Source organism: Peromyscus eremicus, chromosome 6 (genome assembly GCF_949786415.1).
Source record: "Peromyscus eremicus chromosome 6, PerEre_H2_v1, whole genome shotgun sequence".
NCBI classification, from domain to species: Eukaryota; Metazoa; Chordata; class Mammalia; order Rodentia; family Cricetidae; genus Peromyscus; species Peromyscus eremicus.
The window spans coordinates 16,913,977-16,938,415 of NC_081421.1; the positions used below are offsets into that span (position 1 = coordinate 16,913,977).

At 39.2% G+C, this 24,439-nt stretch overlaps 1 protein-coding gene across 5 annotated transcripts in view; it reads left to right on the forward strand.

The window, feature by feature from the left end:
• The window catches only part of Afg2a (AFG2 AAA ATPase homolog A), a 169,863-nt gene that overhangs the window by 114,344 nt on the left and 31,080 nt on the right, over window positions 1-24,439 (forward strand). For 4 of the 5 annotated variants that reach the window (XR_009379765.1, XM_059265261.1, XM_059265259.1 and 1 more), the window contains exon 15: window positions 10,882-11,046. Coding sequence is in view for 4 of the 5 variants with exons in the window: in XM_059265261.1 (XP_059121244.1) it covers window positions 10,882-11,046 (165 nt within the window). In the remaining variant the exon portion in view is untranslated. Of the gene's footprint in view, window positions 1-10,881; window positions 11,047-13,094; window positions 13,134-24,439 lie in introns of all 5 variants that reach the window. The other variant, XM_059265260.1, reaches the window with a different exon arrangement.

The window sequence follows — 24,439 nt, forward strand, 5'->3', positions numbered from 1 at the left end:
GGAAAGGAAAGATTTATTTTACTGCTAGGTACATTTTTTTACAATTTTCACATACAGGGTGTGTTTCTGTATGTATATAGCAAAAAAAATCTATTGTCATTGTTTCTGCATATATACACACCAGTGTGTATGTGTTAAAATACTTAAAAGAAGCCAGGTGGTGGTGGTGCATGCCTTTAATCCCAGCACTCGGGAGGCAGAGGCAGGTGGATCTCTTTGAGTTCCAGGACAGCCAGGGCTACACAGAGAAGGCTTGTCTCAAAAAGCAATAATAATAATAATAGTAATACTTGAAAAGGCTTTAAACATAAGACTTTTTAAGCCAGCGCAGGTACATGACAGAAGCAGCCCATAGGTTTGCAGCAGGTGATCCATTACCAAACGCTTCTGGGTCTGTATTCCACACTTAGGATTGTTGCCTTTTCTAAAAATGTTCTTTTATTAGCCCCCACCTTTAAAAATGGTAAAATATGCAATTCATAGTGTATAGAACTTCTTTGATAAAACAGAGGAAGACACTAATCTACAGACAGTTCTTCCCCCATTTTTATGAAGTTCTTATATTTTAACTAGCCTTACATTCAGTCTTAGGTGATAGCCGTGTGGAATGGGGAAGGTACAGTTTAGCAATGAAGGGCTGAGGGCACAGTGCATTTAGTCTCTTGTTCATGTCCTTCTGACTTTTGACAATTTACCTCTTCAGGCTTCCATTTCCTGTCTTATAAACTACTTCTAAGTGTTACGGAGAAAATTGCATAAACACCACAGGAAAGAACTTAACACAGTTGGAATATATAGTGGAAGCTTGGTGGCATTACTGTAATTATTGTTCATGCTTGATCTACTTAAATCAAGTGTGGTTAGCTTTGCCTTCTGGCCCTTGCTCTTCGCAGCCGGTGTAGAAGCTTTTTAGAGTAAGTAATGCCCTGTGGTTCTGTAATGACCTTCATTTCAAATGAAGGAAAGCTGCTTTCCCTTGAGTTAAAGATCTGACTGCTGCTTGTACAAGATTCTCTGTTCCTTTGACTTTGAGCTTTCACTCATATGTATTGTGATGTAGTAGTTAAATATGGACTCCTGAGCAAGACAGACACACTATAGTCCTGGCTTCACCACTTAAAATATCATTTAGGCAAATTAGGCACTTTGTAAAGTGAGAGTAATAATAGTGCCCCATCTTTGGGGCTATTAGCAGGACTAAGTGGCTATTCTTTGTAAAATGCTTAGAATAGTATCAGGAATCTGGAGGTTTTCATACCCAGATAATATTTTTGCTATCCATCATCATAACCCTACAGAGCCTCTTCTCTCTTAACCAGAACATATGAATATGACAAAATGTGTGGGTCAGGGCATGGTTCTCCTAAACACTAGATAATTCGAGAAATCCATGGAGTCTGTTTAATGAGCAGAGGATTTATTTGGGGGTTAACTCACAACCACAGGAGATTTATCATAGGGTCCAGAAAAGCTGAACTGTGTCCCACACTGATTTGCCTAGTCCAAGATCTCAGCATCCAATACCATGACGAGGCAAAGAGAGCCCTGTACATGCATCTCAGGTCTTAAGGGTCCCAAGCGGACAAAGTCAAAGGCAGATGTAACAATTACCTGTTAACCTCACTAGGTGCAGTGCTTCAAGGTCATAGCTAGAGCGGCTACCCACTACAATTTGCTCTGATCTATGTTCCACTTGGGAACTGAGTCTTGGATGTGCACACAGTAGGGTAAAGAAAAACAGAGACTTGGGTATGGGATTAGTTTAGGCAGCACCCATTTTTATGTGTACCTCTATGTTATGCACAGTATGTTAATATGAGGATACATCTGTATATTTTCTGAATAATTATAATAAAACCAAGAAAAAGAACTCAAATTATTTTTGCTAATATGACAAAAGTTTGACGTGAACATTAAAAACTTAAATTATCAGAAAAAGTAATATATTAAATTTAGTTAGATCAAAATTTGGGGGCTGGAGAGAGAGAGCCCAGCCAATAAAGTGTTTGCCACAGAAGCACATGGGGCATAAGTTTGATACTTAGGTGGTATTTGCTTGCAATCTCAACACTGGGAAGGCAGAGACAGGAGAATTCTTTGGCTCTGTGGCCAGCCAATATAGCTGAATTTGCAGACTCCAGGCCATTAAGAGACCATGCTTCAGAAAACAAAGTGGAATGGCTGTAGTGAAGGATATCACTCATTGCTGATCTTCAGCTATGTGTGCTTATGGACACAGAAATAAAGAGACCCTGTAGGAGTGCTAGTATTGCAGATGCATGCAACCTTATCCAGCTTTTAAAGTTGAAACAGACATGTCCCTTGAATTAAGTTTTCTCCAGTGGAGGCCTTGAACATGAACAAATACAGTTCTGTAACATGTATAATAGAAATGTGACCAACGTGTAGAAGAGATTCTGAAAATGAAAAGCAATTTCTTTGTGTATGCATCATTGATTTGAGGAGTAATGGTAGTCTGTCTGGTGTACAGGCCATGGAATATGGACAGTACTGCTGTAGCAGACTCCTGGAAAATAGTCCTGTCTTCTGGGAGCCGTAAGGACATGGAGAGGGGGTGGAGGAGAACTAAGCTGAGAGAAAACTTGCTCACCACCACCATCCACTCATTCCATTAACAACCTGTGGATGTATTGATTTGGAATATCATAAAACATAAACGTGAGGAATTTTCCTGCTCCTTCCTACCTTCCGGATATCCTTTTTACAAAGTGAAGTTTATAGGGACACTTGAAAGATTAGTTGCGTTGTTTTCTTCCTCCTCCTATAACTTTTCAAAAATCAGATTCCCATTTATAAGGGGGAGAATTAGAATAGTTCTAGATAAATACTACCTTGGCTTTATAAAAGTACCTGTCCTTTAGATGTAGGTAAGGACATGCCAGGCTAATAAAGGAAGGTAGGAGAGTGAGTTGTTCTTGTTCAGTTTTCACCCTTAAGGCTGCAGTGCTCTGAGGTGCATTCCTTCCGAACACCTGCTCTCACATGCATCAAGTCTTTTCTTGCACAGTACTATGGGGTTTTACAGACATGAGCAAGCCCAGCATTAGACAGAAACATGCAGATTGATTGATTGATTTGTTTTAATACAAATACATAGAAGTGTATTTGGAACATAGAAATCTTTTTTTAAAAACTGTATTTCAAAGAACATTGTAACCCTAGCTCCTGATGCTGTGCCTGGCACATTGTAAACATTCAGCAGATCTGCTCTGGGAAGCTTCAGGCTGGACAGAGCCATTGCCTGAAGTGCTGTATCATGATTAGAAGGAAGCTTCACTAGCATTTGAAAGTGAAGTGGCTAGTGAGGGTTCAGGTTCTGATTGGCAGGCATTGTTGTCTTTGCAGAATTACAAGCCCTTTTAAAGGAAGGAAGGCTTGTATTGTATAGCTTTGCCTTCTTTTGCACCCTGAAGAAGTATTGTCAGAAAGGAGTGTCTGGTAATGAGTTAAGCCCCATGCCATGAAACTGTTGTGCTTCATTCCTGTATTTCTTGCATACTGAATCCAGAACCAAAAAACAGACCTCACCTGATTAAAAAATCCTCCACGATTTTCTGTGAACTGTGGGATTGCCTAACATGTAATGCCATTCATGCCTGTGGATTTTTTTCCACCTGCCTACAACGTATCTCCATGGTCTGGAGTGTCCTCCAACAGTGTTCCCCAGATGTGTTCATCGTCATAGGTAGAATAAAAATCAGATGAAGTCACCACCCCTTTCTGTCTTGGTCTTCCTGAAGCTGAAGGAAGCAGCTTCTGCTCTGACCTCTGCTCTGACCATTGTCAGTGTGGAATGTCTCCCTGAATGGGCTTGATGCATGCTGCTCCACAGTTCCTTTGCTCACAGTATTCCCTCTGCAGCGCCTCGCTTTCTCAACATGGGAACTTCACTTTGTGATTTAAAGCCTATCTCCTTGGCATTAGGAAATGTTTGTGGACATTTTAAAACTACTTGACCTGTTTGTTTGTTTCCAAACTACCTAAAATAAATAAATCTTAACTTAGAAGTTTTTACTTGCCACTTTCTGAGCCTGTTATAATAATATATAATAATATAATAATAAATAATATGGTTTTAATGTTAATTACTTACTATACCAATAATGATTGTATACTTGTTAAATTTTTATTACATTTATTTATGTGGGGTAGTGTGGATGGTGGGGGTTTAAATGAGAATGATTCCCATAGGCTCATATATTTGAATATATGGTCCCCAGTTGGTGGAACTGTTTGTGGAGGGTTAAGAGGGGTGGCCTTGTTGGAGGAGGTGTGTTACTGGGGGTGGGCTTTGAGGTTTCAAAGGACTCCAGCCATTCCCAGTGTCTCTCTCGGCCTTGTGGTTGTGTCTCAAGATGTGATCTCTCATACCCATATTTAGACTACTGCAGTACCACACCTGTTGCCGTGATGGTCATGAACTCTAACCTGAAACCATAAACCTCAAATATTCTTTCTTTTATGAGTTGCTTTGATCGTGGTCATAGCAATAGAAAAGTAATTAAGACTCCGTGTGTGTGTGTGTGTGTGTGTGTGTGTGTGTGTGTGTGTGTGTGTAAATAAATGTGGGCACACATGTGGAGGACAGAGGACAGCTTACAAGAGTCAGTTCTCTCCTTCCACTGTGTAGGACCTGGGGAGCCTCAGGTCCTCAGGCTTCACAATAGGTACTTTTTCCTGCTGAGCTGTGTGGCCTCCTTATGTACTTTTAGAAAAGACAAGGTTATAGTGAGCAGTGCCTTGAGTTATAAGAAATAAGAAACATCTTTCTCTCATAAATGATATTTTCCATTATTTTCAAATATACTCACTCCAAGAAAAGTACAAACACATACACACTCTAAGTTAGACTTTGCACTTGAGAGAAGGACTCCTGACCCAAAAGCTTTAAGTGAAGAATTAGAAAAAGGTTGGAATGGGTTTTCTGAACATAGAGTTGTTGATGATTCAATTAGAATATTAATTCAGTTAGGTGGATCTTTTGCCCTCACTATTAATGTAGTATGCCAAATTATAAGTTTAAAGTCCAGTTATATACTCACAAAGATTCAGAACATTTTTTTACAAAGAAGTGTGTGTGAGGACAGGGAGGCAAAAAACCCCGTGGTAAATTTGTAAACTTAATCCTTATATGCAATGGGACCTTCAGGAGGAAAAAAAGGAAAGGAGCTGCAGATTGGGATTTGATTAGAAAACAGGAAGTTTATGTTATCAATGAAAATGATAGCTTTTCGCAGTGATGCGTATAAAGAGAAGGGAGAGACGGAAAAACAAGACTGCAGGCAGAACAGTGTCTGGCAAGACAGTGTTCCAAGAGGCTTTATTGGCTTGCTTAACTGAGAGAGCATTTATTAAGTGGCTCGTGTGTGCCATGCTTGAACAGATGAGTGAATGTGATTTCTGCCATTCCTTTCAGACTGCAGTCTCTTAGGAAAGACCATAATTAAACACGCAAATATAATGAAGGACCCAGTAGAAGCCATAATGTCAATAGAGACTTGGAAGTAGCATTAACCACACGTACTACTCTGCTAGATCTAGAGGAAAGGAGAAGTAACTAGGATGCCGCTAAGGTTTCTTTGAAACACACCCAAGCTGTTACCAAGCATTTACCTTCTTCCCTGTTCTGCAGGTTTTCTCCATGAATGGTGAGTGACTCATTGGTCTGTTTTGATTGAGAGGTGAAGGCCTGGCTGCCCTTCTGTATGAGAGGAGTGCACACCCTGTACTCACATGCCCTTTTTCATGTTCAGTGAACCTAAGCCTGATTCTTTTGCTTTTTGGTTTGGTTTTGTTTTTTTCAAGACAGGATATCTACATATAGCCCTGGCTGACATAAGTTCACAGCAATCTTCCTGTCTCAGCCTCATGAGTACTGAGATTACAAATGTAATAACACCATTTTTGATTTCAGAATGTCTGTTTTAATATTTTGGACTACATGAGTAGTTCTATACTGATTAAATTAAATTTGAACTTTTGATAAAATCCAAACTTGCAAGTGTTAAATTTTAGAACTTGTGAAACAGAAATTGAAGCCCTGTAATTGCCACTAGGCTTCACAAGAATACTTGCAGTGTTTTGAATTTCTTTATGTACAAGTCAGAAAAAGAACAAGTATTGGTTTTATAAGGAACATGTTTTCTTTAGTGGTCATGTAATGTAAGCTATGTAGGATGCCACATAGACCCTTAGAACTGGGGTCTTGGAAGCCCATTTTAAAGGTCATCTGGCTCTGGTAGAGAACCCTTGCTTAAGGTGTACAAGGTCCTGGATTCCATCCCTGTACTACAAAATACATAAACACACACACACATGAATATATACAGAGGGTCATGTGTGATACTGTAATTCCTAATCTGGACACAAAAGCAAAATTCAGTGACTCCCTCAAACTGTTTACGAAAGTGAGAACTTTGCATATCTAAATATTTGAGGATGCCTGTCAGATGCACACTGCCCCTCTGATTAGTGCCTCTTTATTCTCATACATAAAGACCCCAAAGCTGTTAGAGTTGTACAGACTTGTCCAAAAGCTTGAATGAGTTCTCAGAAAATGCAGTTAGGGATTGGGGAGGTGGCTCAGCAGTTAAAGTAAGCTTGCCTTTACAGAAACCCATGTAAATGCTGGGTTGTTGTGATAGCCTTCCTGTCACCCCATCCAGTGAGAGTAGAGACATGAAATCCCCCAAGAAAGCTGGCTAGCAAGGCTAGCCATATCAGCAAGCTCTGGGTTTGAGTGGAAGACCCTTCCTCAATGACTACATACCTGTAAAACATACGTACATACGTACATACATGTACATGCAAAGTAGAAAAAGAAAGAAAAAACAGCTTTTCCTGTGATTGTTTCTTTAATGCTGTTAGGATGAGGAGGCTACATTATCCAATGTGACTTTACAGCTGGAAGGGTTCATTCAGCATTAGAAAAGACCTGGCCAGCTTCTTCAACAAGTACCATGCTGATTTCCCAGAGTACTCATCACCCTCAATGTATCTATCTACCCTCATATCCCAGAACAGTACTTTAAAAAAGAAAAGAAAAGAAAAATCTAAGAAGGGTGTTAACTCATTCATAGTTCTACAGGAAGGAAGGCTCTTTCCTGCTCTTTTTAAAGCATGACTTTCACTGACAAGATCAGACCAGAAAAGGCCTCTCTGGCTGTAGGCCCAGACAATTTGACTTGCACTCAGCTTGCACTGCCCTAGAGCAGCCTCAACAGAACAGAGCACAGGTGCATGCTGGACGATGCAGCACTAGCCAATGTTTATGCTCTGTATTCTTGGCTGTATTTTTTTTTTTTTTTTTTAAGCATTGGAAAGGAAATTTTAAACTACCAAGGAATTTATGGGTTTTTCTAGAAGAAAAGTTTTTTTTAAAACAAAGGCAAGCCTATTTACAGCTGTGTCCCCAACAACTAAATAAGGTCCAGTCCAAGTCATTGGGTGATGGGGAAAGACTTATCTTCCCCCCCTCCCCCACCCCCTCCCTCCCTTCTCTCTCCCTTTTTCTCCTTCCCTCCATCCCTCCCTTTCTCCCTCCCTCCTCCTCGCTCTCTTTCTCCCCCTTTCTCTTCCTCCCTCCATCCCTCCCTTTCTCCCTCCCTCCTCCTCCCTCTCTTTCTCCCCCTTTCTCTTCCTCCCTCTCCCTCCCTCCCTCCCTCCCTCCCTCTCCTTCCCTACCCCCCCCCTTTCCCTCTCTCTCCTCCTTTCTCTCCTTGGTTTTTCCAGATAGGGTTTCTCTGTGTAACAGCTCTGCTGTCCTAGGGCTTGCTTTGTAAACCAGGCTGGCCTTGTGTTCACAGAGATCCACCTGCCTCTGCCTCCTGAATGCTGGAATAAAAGGTGTGTGCCAAAACATCCGGCATCAGTTTCTTACTTAAAACATCATACTGAAATTGCATGCAATCTATAGATAAATTTTGGAATAATTATCTTAGTAACATTGAATATTCTAATCTACCAACGTGGTCTAATTATTTAGATTTTCTTTATTTCTCTCGAGTGTTGTGTTTTTTAGTGAAGAATTCTTTGCTTATTTTTATTTTCAGGTTGTGTTTGAGTTTTATAATGTATTTCAAGTAAGAGAGCTTTTGCTGTTTATTATATGGTAGCAATTTTTTTTAATACTAAACTTGTACTGTGTGGTCTTGGTATAGTTTTATACTTTTTTTAAAAAAAATTTCCATATAACTCCGTCTACTGAAGATTTTTTTAAATGTACTTTTTCACTACATGTTCTGTACTCCCTCTTTCTTCCTTACTGCTCTTTTAGAATCTCCAGTATAAGAGATGGTAGATAGCATTCAGTATTTCAGTGTTAAATATGCTGTTGGCTATAAGTGTTCAGTAAGTAAATATCTTTTGTCATAATAAAGATCCCTTCTGCTTTCAGTTTGTTGAGAGTTTACCATCATGAGTAGGTCTTAAATTGATTGTCAAGTGCTTTTCTCTGCACATATCAAAGTTATCCTAGTTTTCTACTTTTTTAATCAATAACGTGAGGTACTCTGATTAAATTTTAAATATTAACCCAGCCTTTGTTTCCAGAGATAACTTGTGGTTTTGATTATTTATCTGTTTTGTAAATCATATTCTGTTTGCCAATATTTTGAAAATTTGGGAGTCTGTATTTATGAATGCCATTTTTCTGTAATTTTCGTCTTTGCCAAGTTTGAGGTTAATAGCCTAACCTTATAAAACAATTTAATGAGTATGCCTCTTTCTATGTCCTGAAATGGTTGTATAATTTTAATGTTTTATTTTTGGTTTTGGTTTTTATTTTTTGGTTTTGTTGTTGTTTTGTTCTGGGCGTTGAAGCTCGCTTTCATTTTGCTTAACATGGGGCTTACTAAGTTATCCTGGCTAGTTTTAGACTTCTTCTGTAGTCTAGATGGGCCTTGAACTTCTGTGTGCTACCCTGGCTCCCATTGCTGATGATACCAGCAGGAAGAGTATATTTTTAATGGTTTTGAAAGGGGAAGGAGTCTGCTTTTTTTTTTTTTAATTATTTAATTTCCAGTGCTTTTCATTTCCTGGTGAAGATTTTATTTTCTACTTTGTATCATTTGCCTTCAATCTGAAAGCTTAGTGGCCATTTCTGTGATAGAGATCTCCTGGAACCTTTGTTGTTGTTTTTCTTTTATCTGAAAATAACCTTGTTTATCGTTCATTATTGAAGTCTATTTTTTGTTAGGAATAGGATTTTGTGATACATACTTTTGTTTTAGCACTTTAAAAATGTTGCTCTCCTGATAACTGCCTGTGTGTTGGGTTGGAGAGTTGTTTACCACTCTAGTTGGCAGTGTGAATCTGGGAGAGCTGGGCCTAAAAGTGAGGTTGTCTAAAGTCTCAGCCAATAGCCAACTTTATTCAGAGCATCAGACAGTTTATACTCTGACGGTTACAAAGAGTCATTCGAGTAAAGTGTAGATTCTCAAGGACAGCCGCATGTGTCAAGAACAAGTTTTTCCATAGAAGCATATGCATAATAGCTGAAATAAACTCACTCTTATCCGCTGCACCTGGGAGGAGCATGAAAACCCACTCCAAGAGCAATTCTGTGTTTTGAGGAAACTGAGGTCACGCCTTGTTTTCTTGGAATTTTCTCACAAGTGCTCAGAATACCTCTCAAACAACTCCATTCTTGGACAGTGTTCTGACAGTAGTGATTCCAGTGTTTCCGGTGTGCACCTGTGTTCAAGGTACTCTTGAGTTTGAGATGTTAGCAGTTTGACCGAAACAACTTCTTCTTGGAGCTTCTTGACTGTGAATGTGTTTTGCTTGCCTATTTGGGGAAACTTTGAGTCCCTTAGTTCTATGGCTTTTTTTTTTTTTTTTTTGGATGCCAAATTTTCTAGTTTGTGTGTGTGTGTGTGTGTGTGTGTGTGTGTGTGTGTGTGTGTGTATTGTTCCACAAGAATTCTTTTAATGTAAAATTTATCACTCCATCTTTCTACAGTGTGTCTGTGTGTCTCTCTGACCTCACTTCTTACCTCTTGTTTCCTCTATTCACTATGCTTCAGATCTGTTGGGTTTCTTTCTTTCTTTTCCACCATGTGCCACTTGCTTTTCTTTGTAGTGGATCTTCTCTTTCCTTGAGTGGTCTTCCCACATCTCTGTGTGGCTGCTTTGGGTATCTATATAAATTACCTTCTGAGCAAGGCTTTTTTGACTGTCCCATCTACCCCATTCCCTCAAAAGACATACATCTATTTCAGTTTCTTTATTGAGATAGTCATATACCATAAAATCCACTCATTTAAAACATTTTGCTCTTATGTATGTGTAATTGTTACCACATTAGTTTTACACATTTGTTATTTTTCCTAATACCAAAGCTGTCTAGTGAGTAACATGTGCTCAGTAAACTTCCTGGGTAAGTTAGTTCATTAGGTCTGGCATAATATATTGGAGGCATTAGCCTCCAATAAAATGCTAAAAAACATTCAACTAAGTTAATCTCTGGGCCTATTCCCTTATCATAGCTGTGCTATTTTTAAGGCTCCCTAAAACAGCAAATAGCCTAATATGTATTTTTAAAGAGTTATTGAAGGAAGTTTTTTTTTTAATGTAGCATTTTTCATATAAGTCATACATTTCCTTAAATGTTATCATTTTCTACTTACCTTGGCAGATGTACAGAAAGAGAGTTTCCTAGAACTACTGTTTTTCTATCTTCAGAAACCAACTAGACACTGTCTATATCTTGAAATAGATTATAGAGTAGCTAGTACTTGTCTTATTTGTTAATTGAGGATAATAGTTACGTGGACATTTCTGAAAAACTAGGTGCTCTTTTTCTCTGACTGCTTTTGGTATGGAATGTCATTTCTGAGCCTTGCTGTTCCATCTGTATAGGCTTTGATGCGGCCTGGAAGAATTGATAGGATCATTTATGTGCCCTTACCGGATGCAGCAACAAGACGGGAAATACTGAACCTACAGTTCCACTCAATGCCAGTCAGTAACGAGGTTGATCTGGATGAACTCGTCCTCCAAACTGACACTTATTCAGGAGCCGAGGTAAGATAACTCCCCAAAATGCAGGTGTGGCTCAGAGGTGAACACATGCTTAGCATGCAAAGGGTCCTGGGTTCAATTCCCAAGCACACACCCACACCTCACACACCCCACATTCCCCAAAAAGAAAAAATCATGGTGGAAAGGAAGCAGTAGCTCATAAACAGAAGCTGCTTGCTAACACCTGTTTTAAATTACTGTGAACCATCAAATCTTAAAACAAGAAACCACTAAATCACATTACACTTTACTTGACCTCTGTTGAATCTCATTGTTTGTTACCTGGCTCTGATGATTTTTTCAAACTAGTCTTCAGTGGGAGGAACACTGTTACTAGAGGAAGCCGACTCCATTAGGCTTTCTGACTCCAGTTTCTAGCTAGTCAGCTAACATTTTACTGAATTTTGGTTCCTTTTGTTAAATTACCAATTGGAAGAGTAGAATAGATTTTTCAGCTATTTTCCAGTGGATATTAGGATATCATAGACATAAAGGAATTTGTAAAGAAATAGTATTATTATTTTTTATCATTGTGGACAATTTCAGCTATTCTGATCTACTTTTGATCACAAAGATTATCTCAAAAAACAGTGAAAGAGACCATCTGCTCTTAACCTTGAATGAATTCCTGGCAATAACTGTAAGACCTAAAACCCTATGATCACTTTTTTGTATGGAAGATAAGCATTTTTCCTCTCCTTAGAAAATCTTCCTGTTAGCAAGTAATTGTGTAACTTTTCTACATGCACCACCACCACCACCCCCAGTACTGGGAATTGAACCCAGGTCCTCATGCACACTAGGCAAGGACTTTACCACTGAACCACATCCCCAGACTCACATATATATATATATATTAATTAGATATCTTATGAAAAGTATGTGCCATATACTGCAGCACAAAATTAGCTTCAAAATACCACTGAAGTGGATTTTACTAGTAATTTAATATTTTAAATAAAAAATTATATGTTCTTTTGATTGTGGGTTGCTAGTAGGCAGGAGCTCCATACTCTGTTTTATCTGCTGTTTTCATCTAACTTTTGTAAAAACGGAAGTGATAAACACATAATTAGGCAAATTTCCATAGAGTTGTCTTTAGTGTCTCATGCAGTCATAGCAAATATCACCGTAAATGTCACATCTACTTAATGCTTTGTCTTACGAGCTGCGGAAAGCAGCTTGGGAAGCGATTGGAGTACACTGACCTTAGTCCCATTTGAAACAGCAGTCTTTATGATCACCCCTTTGCATGGTCGTAAAGTCAGAGTGAGCCTGTAGTTAATATGATGGAGTACTCCAGCATTTCTAAAGGGGCTGGCATTGAGTATATAACATGTCAAGTTATAACAAAGAACAAGGAGAAGAAACTATAAATCCCTCATTTGAGCAAAGTGGAAGAGTAGTTAACACGGTGTTAATGTGCCTTTCATATTGAACTAATTCATGATAGTCATACTTTACTACAAAACAGAAGTAAATGCATGTGAGATTTAATCTGGCTGGGAAAAAAAAAAGTTGGCTCCAGCAATTGCACTAGCTAACAAGTGCTCATACGGTACATGTCTTATTCTGTCTAAAACATAAGCACATTTGTGATCAGTTTTTATATCCAGTTTTCTAGAAATTGCCACAGAAAAACAATAGTAAATTCTATGTTTCCTGAGTTATATTATGATGTCCCACAGTGCTCAGGCTTTGGGAAGGCCACTCTGACCTCATTTAGGTGTATAATTATAACTTCTAAGGAATAGTAATTTTACCTCACAGCTGTGCCCTCTTAGCTCTGAGGTATCCATTTTGGAAGAGACTGTCTTCTTCCACAGTGGGGTATTTGGTGGGATGGGAAGGTAGGTTGTCTGTCTGTCTGTCTGGTTGGTTTGTTGGTTGGTTAAAAAGTTAAGCAGTTCACAGACGTATTTAAAAAGAAATATTTTTTTAAGTTTTAAAACTGATAAACAGGAAATTTAACAGTCAAAATTTGAATGTAGACCAAAATGTAAGATCTCATCTTTCTCTTTCTCTCTCTTTTTTGTCTGTCTTTTCATCAGAATGACAACAGTGCTACAGTGTTTGAAGGCCAAAATTAGGTTTGATTTTTTTTTTATAGTAAAATGAATTTAAGATGATAACCTCAGTCATCTGATACTGCAGACAGTACTTTGTGAACTCTGTTGTGATTGATTTTCTCCCACATGGTACAGTACAGAATGTGTTTACAGATGCTCGCTAAAGTGGGAGGGGAAAAAAAGGCTTCCGCTTGTCAACGGGAGCTGCCCAATGAAATTTGAACTTACATAAGATTGATTGTATTTGACTGTGTATCAGCCACATGAGAGGTGGAGATGAGAAAATTCCTGACACTTAAGTTGCATTTTTGAAAATGTTTAAGTACTGTTAACATTTTCTTCTTTTCATTTCTAATTAAACAGTATAGCTGTGGTTGAAGTGAAGATGCTTCTCTTTTAGTGACTGGGATTGGGCGAGGTTACTTTGAAACAAGTATCTTCATTTGCCCAATCAGTGTCGTTCTGTGAAAGCCTTGTCATGAAGCAGACCCTGTAACTCCTCTGAGACACTTATTTTCCCTCCTGGAGAGGGCATACAAAATGAAGACTATTGGAAGCCCCAGGAGGATCCTAGGGGAAGTGCCAGCACAGCAGTTCTCAACCTCCCAACTCCTGTGGGTTGAAAGACCCTTTCACAGGGGTCCCCTAAGACCATTGGAAAACACAGATTTACAGTATGGTTTGTAACAATAGCAAAATTACAGTTATGAAGTAGCAACGAAAATAATTTTATGGTTGGGGGTCACTACACAAGGAGCTGTGTTAAAGGGTCACACCATTAGGAAGGTTGAAAACTACTGTGCTAGCAGAAGGAAATGGGACATGGTCAGCTGTCTGGGATTCTGTCTCCAGCTGCTAGGTTCCTCTGGAAGGGTGTGTTGTTTGGCTTTTGGCTGCCCTCTGGTTCATGGGACAGTGTTGCCTTAAGCAGATGGAAATATAGCTTGGAAGGAAAAAAGGCTTTTCCTGTGGGGGTGGAGGGTCGAGCTGTTTTCTTTCACTTTGATTTTGTTTAAAGTTGGTGTGTAGCAGTCAGCCATTCTTTTATGAAGTTATTCGGCTAGTTTTGGAAACCTTTTATCTCTGACCTCCTTTGCTGTTTGTGATGAGATGATTTCCGCTGTTTTTGGAAATGGCTAGTACAGGCCAAAGGCCACTTGCTTTGTGGCATTGGTTGAATTCTTACTTGTGTTTAAATGTCACCTTCTTTTCAGTGGTTATCCCCGTAAGGGGCATTTGTAAAAATGGTTCCCCAAGTTAGAATGGCGTCTCAAGGTTTTTCAGGTTGATTGATGGTAAAAATGATAAGCACTTAGTAGAAGCCACAAACCATGCTTCCAGTCTTAAGTTTTGATTATTTATTCATTTGCTTATCTGCTGTGGGGTTTTTGTTTCTCGGAACAGGATCTTGCTATATAGTCTGGTTGGCCTGGCCTGGAACTCAGTAGCCCAGGCTAGCTCCAGGGCATAATAATTCTGCCTCCCAGTGCTTGAATTGCAGGTGTGAGCCTCACTCTAGGCCTGACTTGATCTTTCCCAGGCTGAACCTAGCACTAAGCTCCAGTTACCCTCTCTGAGGTTCTTAGCTCCGAGTCATCCAACAGATCACAGGTTTGAACTGGTGGTCCATGGACTGCCCATCTGTTAACAGGCAGCAGCTTAGGTGACAGACATTTTTTCAACCCTATCAGATGTGACACTGTGATAAGTCAAGGAGCATCTATCTATCTTTCTGAGTCAGGTATCAGCTATTCGTTTTGTAAATACTATAGACAGTGTTTATCAAGATTTACAGCTTCAACTTTCTTTAGAGATAATAAAGTGGCAGGATGGCTTGTGAAAGTTTGGATGTTATGTTCCTATGAGTTGACTCTGGCTTCCAGTGGATGTTATTAACTCCTTGTTCCCTCATTTATAAAACTTTTACATGATTGAAATTGTTTTGAGGCTTAAATGGGATAACAAATGTAAGAGCACCAAGAAGCAAGCCTGGCACTCAGTAGAGGGCTTCCTTTTGCTCATTCTGCTGTTTCTCAGTTTAGTATTTGTATCGACCACTAAAATGTCAAATGATATTGTTACTACATGGTAATATGTTTCGTGTTGACACATACCTAGACAAACTTTTATGAAAACGATAACTATTTGCATCATTCACTTTATAGTTTTTTTAAAGCTTTAACTTCTTGTAAATAAGCTGTTTATCCTTATCTAAGAATCTGCTTTGTAGTTTATGCCTCCCTGGGGTCTAATAAAGGTTCCTTAAGTTTCCATGCCTACTTTACATGGGTGGGGGCCTCAATGGGTGGGCCTCATTATTTCAGAATGGTTCTGTTCACCATGAATAAGCTGTGGTAGCTGCCAAAAGGAGAGCCTGGAGTTTCTTTCTGTCTCACTGATGTTTCTGTTAGCCTCTTTCTCATAGAGTGAAAATAGGAAAAGTTAACTGCCAGTCGGAATAGCTGTACTTACCCTATCAGAAGTCTCCTGTAGTAGCACTGCTTACCACATTTAAGTCAGAACCCATGTCTGAGAATCTGGGATGCATTTACTGTTCATCTGACCAGTCTGCCTAACAACCCATCTAAGATTGAAACAAGAATTGAGCATCAGGACAGGAAAGCCTTTGTGTGTCTCAGGCTCTCTACTTGGGCTAGTAGAAAACAGCTGCCTTCAGGGCCCATCTCCACAACACTCAAAACACATCACTGCAACACCTCTCAGCCCTCTCTCTGAATCTTCTCCCAGCCCTGGGAAAGAGCCCTGTAAAGATCCACTGCCATAACCAACCAGCTTTCCATTCACATTTGAGATCTCCTTTAATCCTGTCTGTTCTTCCTGGAGCTTTTACCCTAAAGCCTGACACCAGAATTTCAGTGTTCTTTCCTCGCTTGGTCTGCTGACATCACTAGTATGTATTTAGAGCATTATGAGCACCTACCCCACAGTGGCCTTTCCTCTAAGCTGCTGTACTTTTGTTTCATTTGACTTTTTTACTCTTAGCTCATTGTTCACAGCCTTATATGAGCTGCTACCTCATCTCCCCTGAACTTTCTGGACAGAGGCTAGGTCTGTACCTCTTGGTATGGATGATTCTTACCTCATTTTCCAACGAAAAATACTGGTTGGCTTCATCACTCATTAATATGACACTCTGTGGTTTTGTCTTTTCTCACACGTTATCTGAGTACCCTGATTCCATGTAAGCAATCTAAAGAGATGGCTCAGAGGTTAAGATCATTGTTCTTCCAGAGGACCCAGGTTCAGTCCTCAGCACCCACATGGCAGCTCACAACTGTCTGTAACTTCAGTTCCAGGGGATCCAGCACCCTCATACAGACATACATGCAGGCAAAACACCAATGCATATAAAAATAAATAAGTAAATCTTTTAAAAAAGAAATTGAAAGATTCATGACCTCTTCATGCCTAAGCCTCAACAAAAGAATCTCTGCAGCTGTTTGGTACCCTTTGGCCTCGCCAAACATTTGAAGTTTTGCCTATTATTGTGATAACGGTTTAACAAACTTAACATATATGAAATGGATTTACTATTTATTATATGAATTTGTTTCTCTTTATAGTAATTGTCTTTACCTCTTTTAATCCCCCCTCCAAAAAAAAATATACAACCTATTTGAAGTTCAATGCATGGGTTTTAATTCATTTATTTAATTTCCTAATTATTATGAATAATATTTTCAGTTTAGAGAGGACAGAATATAGAAACAATTCTGTACTGACATGTTTGTGTGGCCAGATCCTGTGATGTGCACAGTGAGTGCTACAGGAGTACAGAAGGGAGACTGACAAGCTGGGCATGAAAGGGACAGTTGTTGTTTGTTTGTTTTGGAGTTTTTATGACAGCTTCCTTGAAAAACAGAAAGCTTATATCACTTAGTACATTTAGTGTATTTCAGTTCTTTTCAGCCCTTAGCCGACACCTTTGTGTAAGCACAACCTTCATGTGTGGAGAAACCTCTGTCCTTTTTGTCTTTTTCACCTTCATATCAATCATATTACTGAGCACATTACCTTGTATAGAAATGATCGGTGTTCATTGAGCAGACCGATTTATATTTTATGTTTCAGGTAGATAAAACTACACTGTGGCTGTAAGATTTGCCTTCTCAGCCCTTGAGGGTAAAGAAATCATAACTATATTAGCACCTCAAACCTGTCTTGGATTGTCAGATTATTTTAGAACATGTGTATAGAATATGTATAGAGGGGGCTGGAGAGATGGCTCAGAGGTTAAGAGCACTGACTGCTCTTCCAGAGGTCCTGAGTTCAATTCCCAGCAACCACATGGTGGCTCGCAACCATCTGTAATGAGATCTTGTGCCTTCTTCTGGCCTGCAGGTGTACATGCTGTATACATAATAAATAATTTTTTTTAAAAAAAGAATATGTATAGAACACAAACTTTGAGTATGTCTACGGCAAAGACTTTATTTGAAGCCTTGACGTAAAAGAATTACAAAAGCATCCTTCGGCGTAAGAAGGCAGCATTTCAGTATACTTGCATACCGAGGGTAGATGTGTCAGAATGACTTTCAGCCAGCTTGCTTTCCTCTCCTCACTCACCCTTCTCTCATACTTTATGGTCTACATGTTAAGTGAACAAACATGGTAAAAATTAAGACCCATCTTAGCTATTAACTATAGTATGAGTTTAAATCATTTCTCTCTTCTAAGATTCCTCATCTTTTAATAAGGAGAGTAGGATATGGTCTATATGATCTTTTTTAGTGTTAAAAATATGATTCCATGATTAAGATTATCATTCTTGTGTAGGAATCCATTAGGAGTTTGACTGAAGGATGTTTGACATGGCTGTGCTTATCTTAAGATGCTTTTGAAAACCAGTGTTCTAAATACTTCTTGTGTAGCTTTTCAATCCCCATTATGGCACCAGGGGAGTGAGAGACTTAAAAGACAGTGCTCTATACTCATATTTCAATGAAAGTCTCTTTAGGAAACTTCAGCACTTTCACACTATGGTTTGGAAGGTACTGGAATAAACAATGTTGTAAAATAGAAATATGCAGCAGGCAACTTTTTCCTTGTAGTCTCTTAGTTAGGAAGTAAATGAAGGTTATGATATTGTTCTTTATAACTTTGTTTTTAAACTTAATATATTGTGATAAATACCCAGTTCTTAGAGACTTTTTTGTATTTCCACATCTCAATTTTTACTTAATTTGGAAAGAACACACCAGTTGAACTTTCCTGGGACTGTTCTAGATATGATTGTTTATACCATAGCAAGTCACCTGCCAGAACACTTTGTGCTGCTATACCTGGACTACAGACTGCTTGGCAGGTGTTTAAACTGCTGTCATCTTTCAAGAAGCATTAGTCAGAAAGGAAGTGGATGTCGAATGAGCAACAAGCTGAAAACAGCATTTTATAACCAAATATAGAAACCCCTCTGTAGGAAAGTCTATCCCAGCAACAAATTAGTCAGAACCTATCTGACAGGCTACTACCTCAAGGCTTGTATCCAGGGTAAACCTGTATCTGTGGAGGATTAAACTTGTGGTGATAATGACTTAGCTTTTTAATACTCACCCTTGTTTATTTTGTGCCAGATTTCCTATTTCTTCAAGCTGGGTCTTCAAAATTCTTGAACAAACCACTTAATGTATACTTGCTTCTCCATCTTTAGAGGAATTATAAAATTTGGGAATTCTTTCAACTTGAGACCCTATGATTTCTCTTTTATGACTTATAAAGTTGTGTTAACTCTGTGACACATGCATTTGTATGATCAGTTCTTTTTGATTTTCTGAGGTGATGGGAAGCTAATTTCCAATTGCGTTTCTAATCTTTTTATATGAAATGCATGCTCCCATTTTACATGAAAACTGATATTTGTGTTAAGTTTTTTGTACTGTGTGAAATTGTAAATACATAGATTATGGAATGAGGAAGTTGTAAGACCAGACACCAAACCTGCCCACAGGGCTCTTGTCAGATTCAACTGCACAGTTCACGTAGAGGTACTCTGCTTTGTAAGCACAGGGCAAGTGTTCCAGGACTAATGTTTTTATAATCAGCAAATCACATTTGATCTCTATAATGTTAAACATTTGCAACTTATATAAACTTTCCATATTTTATCTTAGAATTTTTAAATATTCATAATGATTTTATATAATTTATTTTCAGTTTTAAGTCATTAAGCTTATATTTCATAGTTGAATGCAGTATTTATTTCAGCTGTTTTTTCAATACTTTTGATGCCTAGTTTAGTCTTTCCTTGTTAAAGATAGTAATATTTTCCTGGGTGGTGGTGGCGCATGCCTTTAATCCCAGCACTTGGGAGGCAGAGCCAGGCGGATCTCTGTGAGTTCAGGGCCATCCTGGGCTACAGAATGAGTTCCAGGACAGGCACCAAAACTACACAGAGAAAAAAGATAGTAATATTTTATTTCTCAAAAGTAAAAGTTAATGTTTCTTTATAAACTATATTAAACATCCCTCTTTCAGCATATTTTCAGGGATTCCATTTTACTGACTTGGAGCTTAATTTAGTTCTCTTTTTGTGTAAGTCTTTCTAAATTAAGAAAATTATTAACTTTAGAAAACTGAGGATTTCTGATTCTACTAAAATGGTTGTTTAGCAAATAAGCATTCAGTCACAGCACCCTTCTTTTAGACCGGGATTGAACCCTCTGTCCAGAGGCAGGCACAGAGTTGTAGAGCTGAGGAGAGAAAACACCTCTTGTTTTGTGTCACTTGTGTCGGTTCCCCCTTGTCTGTCGGGCATTCCATCGAAGTGTTCAGAAGCTCCTCCAGTGGGCCTTTGGAGTTGTAGTCTACTTACTCTAGAATGTAATTTTGCCTTGAGCTAGTAAGGACCGACTGGGCTTATTTCCTTTTACAGAGCTTCCTTTTCCGTTTCTTGATTGTCATTTGTTTATATTAGTTCTGGTATTCTGTAACACAGGTTGGGTATCCTTGTTCTAAAATGCTTGAGGAGCCTGGGAAATTTCAAACATTATTTGTGTTTGTAATAGTTTCTGTGTGTTAACTAGACCATTAGATTCAGTGCACAGGCTGCCTTGCTGTCATGGGAAGTCCTCATGAACGAGGTATTTTCTCTTTCTTTTCAGAATGCATAAGTTGTCATCCTTTTGGCATTTGAACAAAGTATTTTTTCAGTTGTAGCAAAAGTTACCCCTTCACATAATCTCACTCACTTAAAAGGAGCTACAGGAACTACCCACAGGGCCTTAGTGACAGGATACTTCTGAACCAAGCACAAGGCCCAGTCTGATACAGTCCTAAGAAAACAAAAAATAGATGACTTTCTTTTTTAAGAAAAACAGAAAGGTTTGTTGTTTACATAGAAAAATTAACTAAAAGATTCACTATGATCTCTGGTAATGACCTGAAACATAACTGTAGATGTGGAGAATTCCGTACATTTACCGAAACCTAATCTGTCTATAAAGCTCTGTCTAAATAGAACTCTGTGTGTCAACTGTCCTTATAAGCTAATCACCCAGGAAGATCATACGTTTTCTTCTTCGGCAATGAATACTTAAGATACATGTCCTTCATGTTTATAGTCATACTATAGATACACAAAAGCAGAGTAAAGTGAAAGAGAATGTTTATGTAGTACTTCACAGGGAAAGCCACAGGGTGAGTAAAAAAGAGGTCTCAGTACCTAATTACGAAGTTTTCTTGCCTTTTTCTTCCTAAGGGTAATTGTTCCTAAGAATTCCCTATTGGCTAAATTGTACCCTTACAGAATTCATACTGAAGCCCTTCTTCCCTCTCTTAATTGTGTTTAAACATAGGACCTATAGAGGGATGCCAAGGTTATATAAAGCCATAAGGGACATCAAAGCAGCACTTGGAAGAACACAGTCAGTAAGTAGTTCTCTACAAGCCAGATGGGAGGCCTGACCAGAAGTTGATCATGCTCACACTTGATCTCAGTGTTCCAGCCCTAAGATACATGAGAAATTAAAATCCTGCTGCGGAAGTCACCTTGGCAATGATAGGCAGTCCTCAGTGTCTGCAATTTGGAAAAAGATCCCTCAGACATGCAAACAGTTCCAAAATGCAAAACGTGAATTCATCGTGCTCCAGGCACTGTGCTGACTCTAAATGGAATAATAGAGGCATACCTGCTATGATCTTCTGCCCTTCCACAGAGCCTTGGACTTCCTCTAGCATTTGCTTGAGCATTGATTTCTTGATTTCCTGCATGTGTCATGTGTTGTTAGACTTAGTATGGTTGTGTCTGTAACTGAACACATACAAACTTCTTTTTTCTTGTAATTTTCCTCTAAAACAGCACCATATTAACAATTTTGTGTATCATGTTAGATATTGTAAGTAACTTAGAGATAACTTATCCAAGATATGCATAGACATGTATAAACAGTATGCTTTGATAAGGACCTTAAGGATCTGCAGACCTCAAAGGCTCCCCAGTTTCTCAAGGCTTAGAGATAGAGGGATGACTGTATTTTACTATGGTAGTTCAAGCACACATCCATTGTGGTGATCATGGGCTAGAATATAACCTTTGAAGGCCTGCCGAAGGTAATCCGAAGCTGACCAAACAGACCTCACCTTGTAAAGGCTGCATAACCTTTGAAAACAGTGCCACAAACAGAAGAATGTGACTTTAAAACATGAGCTTGTGGGTGACAGGTTCAGACCATAGCATTCTGCCACTAGCCATCACAAATTCACATAATCTGAACAGTTCTAGTAGCATTCAAAAGCCTAAAGTTTAAAGTCTCTTTTGCGACTCACGGCAAACTTAGCTGTGAGCTTCTGTAAAATTAATAAATACCTACTTCCATCGTACACTGGTATAGAATAGTATTTCTATTTCAATAGAGACAAACAGGAAGGTAGCAAGAGAAGACTGGAGCAAAGCAAGACTTGAAAGAGCCAGGAAAACATTCAGGGTTTACCTGAAGCACCGTGTCCAGCTTCCAGGGAATGTGATGATATTGAGAGCTGTGACAGGCTTGGGCAGCCTTATCCCTACAGCCCTGGCATTTGTAGTATATGTGGCCACTCTCCCAGGACAGCCCCACTCAGTGCCTACAGTTTTTCTTGGAAAACATTCCAGATTTAATAGAATCTCCATTGCAAATTCAGCTTCACTCTATTGTCATAGTTTCATGTATAACCTGCTGCAGGTTTCCTGTAAGGAGTCTAACCTTGCTCCATATTGTCTGAGCTCCTAAGTCTTTCTTAGTCTTCTTAACCCTGTGTGTATGTATGCTATGTGATGCCTACAACACCAGTACTGGGAATGGCACCAGCTCCAGAGCCTTCTTGGACCACAGTTTGAGAGCTTGTGTGACTGGACCTGGGAAAGCACTTCTCTGGGAGGTGTTTGTGTTCTCTCTCTCCTCCCCCCACTCCTCCCTCCCCCTCTCTCTCTCTCTCTCTCTCTCTCTCTCTCTCTCTCTCTCACTCACTCACTCACTCACTCACCCTTTTTTTTTTTTTTTTTTTTTTTTTTTTTTGAGACAGGATTTCTCTGTGTAGCTTTGGTTATCCTGGAACTCACTCTGTAGACCAGGCTGGACTCGAATTCACAGAGATCTGCCTGCTTCTGCCTCCTGAGTGCTGGGATTAAAGGCGTGCGCTGCCGCCACCACCGCCGCTGCCGTGCAGCACCACCACCGCCACCACCAGGCAAAGTGCTGTCTTTTTAAAGCAGTTTCCTAAATGAATTTTCTACTTTACCATCCTGAAATGTTTAATGCGTATCTAGCTTTCAAGGCACTTTGTCCACAGTTGCTTTGACACAACTTTAAATGCTTTCATGATGTTTGTCTAACCAAATAGAATTGTTTTCCCCCACATCTGTTTACTTCTGATATTAACAGTAAACCTTCGTAGAAGCTGCAAACAATAACTATTCTGTGGGCTTGAATTTTCTTCTCCCATGTCAGTTAGTTCATTATTGTTTAATTCGGCCTCATTCAGATTTTCAGGACACAGGCAAAACACAAATTACTAGCCAGAATATAACATCCCTGGACCTCTAATCCAGTTCCCACCAGACACTTCATGAGCAGTGTTTACTGTCCATATTTCTTTAACATTCTGCTCTAACAAGCTCCCACCAGAAATGGCCCATTAAGCTCTGGAGGCTTCTCTAGTCCACATGTAAAAACAGTTGTAAATTTTTCCTGCAGGTTAATTCTAAAGGCCGAAGAACCGTGGTCAGGTTTAGTGACCATCACAACCCCGCTTCTCTGTTACTGATTTTTCTGTAATAGTTAACCTTTTGTGCCACTGTGACTGCGATACCGGTCAGAATCAACTTATGCAGGGAAATATTTATTGTAGCTCATGGTTTTACAGAGAGAGCAGAGTGACTAGAGGGAGAGGCTGGGTCTTCCAGTGACCTGCTTCCCCTAGAGAAGCTCCCACCTCTTAAAGGTTCTACCTACAGCCTCTGAATAAAACACTAACTGGGAACAAGAGCACCAGATTCCAACTCTCACCATGCTATTTATTATCAGCAAAGGACAAGAAATTATCCACACACACCCCTTTTTTTCCCACCGATATGCTTTTGTAATTTGAAATTTCTGTAAGAGATTCCTATCTCTAAAACATTTGTCACACTGGAACATTAGGGGTGTTCATTCTGTCTTACTTTAAAGATGGATCATTAGTGGGTAGCATTGGCTGTATATTCAGGCTTACCACAAAATGAATGGAGAACCTCTAATCTCCCACCTTTCCCTAGTTGTAAGTTTTTCAATCTGTGTTATGTTTATTACAGTTGGTGAGCATTATTGGTGTTGTAGGTCCTTAGGATCTTGACAGGTGCACCATATAGAGCAGCTTTGCTGCTGTGAGAATCCTGCATTATGCCTATTCGTCGTCCTTCACCTGCCCCAATCCCAGACAACAATTTTAGTTCTCATTTTTTGGCTTTAAATGTCGGTGGCGCCACCATTTGTATGATGTCATCATTAGAATCTTTTTACTTAGTAGCTTGCACTTGAAGATCTTCTGTGTTATTTGTGGGTAGCTATCATCTTATTATCTAGCTATACCAGTTTGACTGTCCATTGGCATATTGGAGGACAACTTGGTTGCTTCCAGGTTTGGACACAGGCAAATAAAGTTGCTCTGAATGCTTGTGTATGGGCCTGTTCTTGAACCTACAGTTTGGACTCTTGGGAATGGATGCTAAGGAGTCCCTGGGTTATATGATAGAGGAGGGCGGTTGTTTCCTGATGAACTGTCTTCCAAAATTTCTGCACCATTTTACATTTTCAGCAGCAGTGATTGCTGCTTTTGCTCCAGGTCTTGACAGC